Source organism: Aplysia californica, unplaced genomic scaffold (genome assembly GCF_000002075.1).
Source record: "Aplysia californica isolate F4 #8 unplaced genomic scaffold, AplCal3.0 scaffold00525, whole genome shotgun sequence".
Classification (NCBI taxonomy): Eukaryota; Metazoa; Mollusca; class Gastropoda; order Aplysiida; family Aplysiidae; genus Aplysia; species Aplysia californica.
The window spans coordinates 85,512-87,632 of NW_004797795.1; the positions used below are offsets into that span (position 1 = coordinate 85,512).

The window sequence follows — 2,121 nt, forward strand, 5'->3', positions numbered from 1 at the left end:
ACACACACACACACACACACACACACACACACACACACACATACATACATACACACACACACACACACACGCGCGCGGCGCGCGCTGTGAACTGTTCTCCAGTTGACTTAAGTTCATATTATTATCCTTATCAAAACCAAACATCTCCCGTTTCTTGCAATGTAGACCCCTCATGCTGATATGGTTCATTCAAAATACTGTCTTTCTGTGATGTCGGTACCCTTGCGATGTCGTTAGCCTTGTGGTTGGACTACTGGACCCGTTTAAGGTTGGGGTTTCAGGGATCCGAGCCTCAGCTATGTGCGAGGTTATGTTCTTGGGGAAAGACGCGTTACAAGAATGCTCCCCATTTGAATTCAGAGATCCCACCTTTAAGTGATGTTACAGTTTGCAAGGGGACTTAAACCTATACAGTTTTGTAGTGTTGTACTTGGGGGGGGGGGGTCCATCGTTTCTAGAGAAAGTTTTTACGTGCTTCAAACTTGGCAAGATCTCAGAGAAAAGTGCGTCAAAACGGAAGCCTGGTGTCTTTAAAATCCTTACATGGTTGAACGTAGTTAACCCATGCGATGCGATACCACACTTCAATTAAAATGATTTCTTATAAGCACTACCTTTTACTTCACAACAAATCACTGACCCAATATTTCTACTATTTTTCCTCCACAGGCAACCCATGCGAAGCCTCGAAGCCATTTTTATGTCGCGATAGCCCGAAGTGTGTGGCCCTCAAATATGTGTGCGACGGAACTTGGGACTGTGAAGGCGGTTTCGACGAGGATCCAGCTGTCTGTAACGCAGGTGAGCAGCAGAAACTGTTTGAGGCTTATATGTGAGGCATAGTGATGAAATCAGGCACTCGTCAAAGTAATGAAATCGAGGAAACCGGCTTTTTTTCTGCAAGTTTTGAGAAATTGTATCGAATTTTTGTCTTTTCCCTCAACACTTTTTATGTCTATGTAAAAATACATTTCTGTGTGGATTGGACTTAAAAACATTGATTAAAGGCACATAAAATATAAATTTGCAGTTTCTAAGGACTCGAAAGCTTTGGAGGTCACCAAACCCTGGCGGCCTTTTTCTCATTAATTTTGCCTGTGAAAACAGGCGAACCCCACCTCTTTCAATCGCAAATATGTCGACATCTATTTAAGAGTGATGGGTAGTTTTCATCGATAGCAAAAGAAATAAACAAGCTTTTAAGTGAAACCAATATAACACCACGTGCCCAAAAATTGACGAGCGCCTGATTCCACTGTGTCGTAACACATATTTTGTATCTAGATCTATCTCAGTTGCCGGGGTGTTGTATAATGTAGAAATGTCCATTCGTGTGTATATTATGTTTTCTGTGTGCATTTGCGTGTTGTTGTTGATGCTGCTCTTGTTATTGCTGAGTTTGTGTAAAAATGTACGTTTGTTTATTCATTAGTGGGGCGTATCAAAAGTGTTTGTTTGCTTTTTCGTGTGTGTTGTCGTTTGTTTAGGACACGTAGGTTTTGTTTTTGTGTACGGGAGAATGTGTGCAAGTGTGTTGGCATGTGTGTGAGTGTACATGTATGTGTGCGTTTGTGTGTGTTTGAGTGTGTGTGTGTGCGTGTGTGTGTGTGTGTGTGTGTGTGTGTGTGTGTGTGTGTGTGTGTGTGTGTGTTAATGCACGTGCAGCACAATAAGGTACAAAAAGCGCCAAGGATTAGAAGTGTTATACGAGAGTAATAAACACAAAATAGAAGGAGAGGTAAGGAGGATAGAAATGTTACATGAGAATAACAAAAATATAATAGAAGGAAGAGGGATAAGGACAATAGATGTATAATTGGGAAAGAAGGAGCAAACCACATCCGAGCACCCACCAACCACCCACAACACTAACAGATCAGGAACACGGATAACGATAAGCAAGAATGAGCATCCAGTTGATTCCAACTACTAAGACTCCGTTAAGTCCAAGGAGGCGATAAGATAGGTCTTTTTCTCGGGTCTCTTTTATCTGATGACCCGGCTAAGCCTGATAGAAACCGTCTTTTCTGACCGACTTCATTGAAACTTGTAGTGCGTGTGTATGTGTATGTGTATGGGTGTGTGGGAAGAGGGGATTGAACGTGTGTGTGTGTGTGTGTG

At 42.2% G+C, this 2,121-nt stretch overlaps 1 protein-coding gene across 1 annotated transcript in view; it reads left to right on the forward strand.

The window, feature by feature from the left end:
• Positions 1-2,121, forward strand: part of LOC101859505 (neuropeptide prohormone-4) — a 38,396-nt gene that overhangs the window by 25,765 nt on the left and 10,510 nt on the right. The window contains exon 2 of the mRNA XM_035971872.1: positions 670-801. Coding sequence (XP_035827765.1) covers positions 670-801 — 132 coding nt within the window. The remainder of the gene's footprint in view (positions 1-669; positions 802-2,121) is intronic.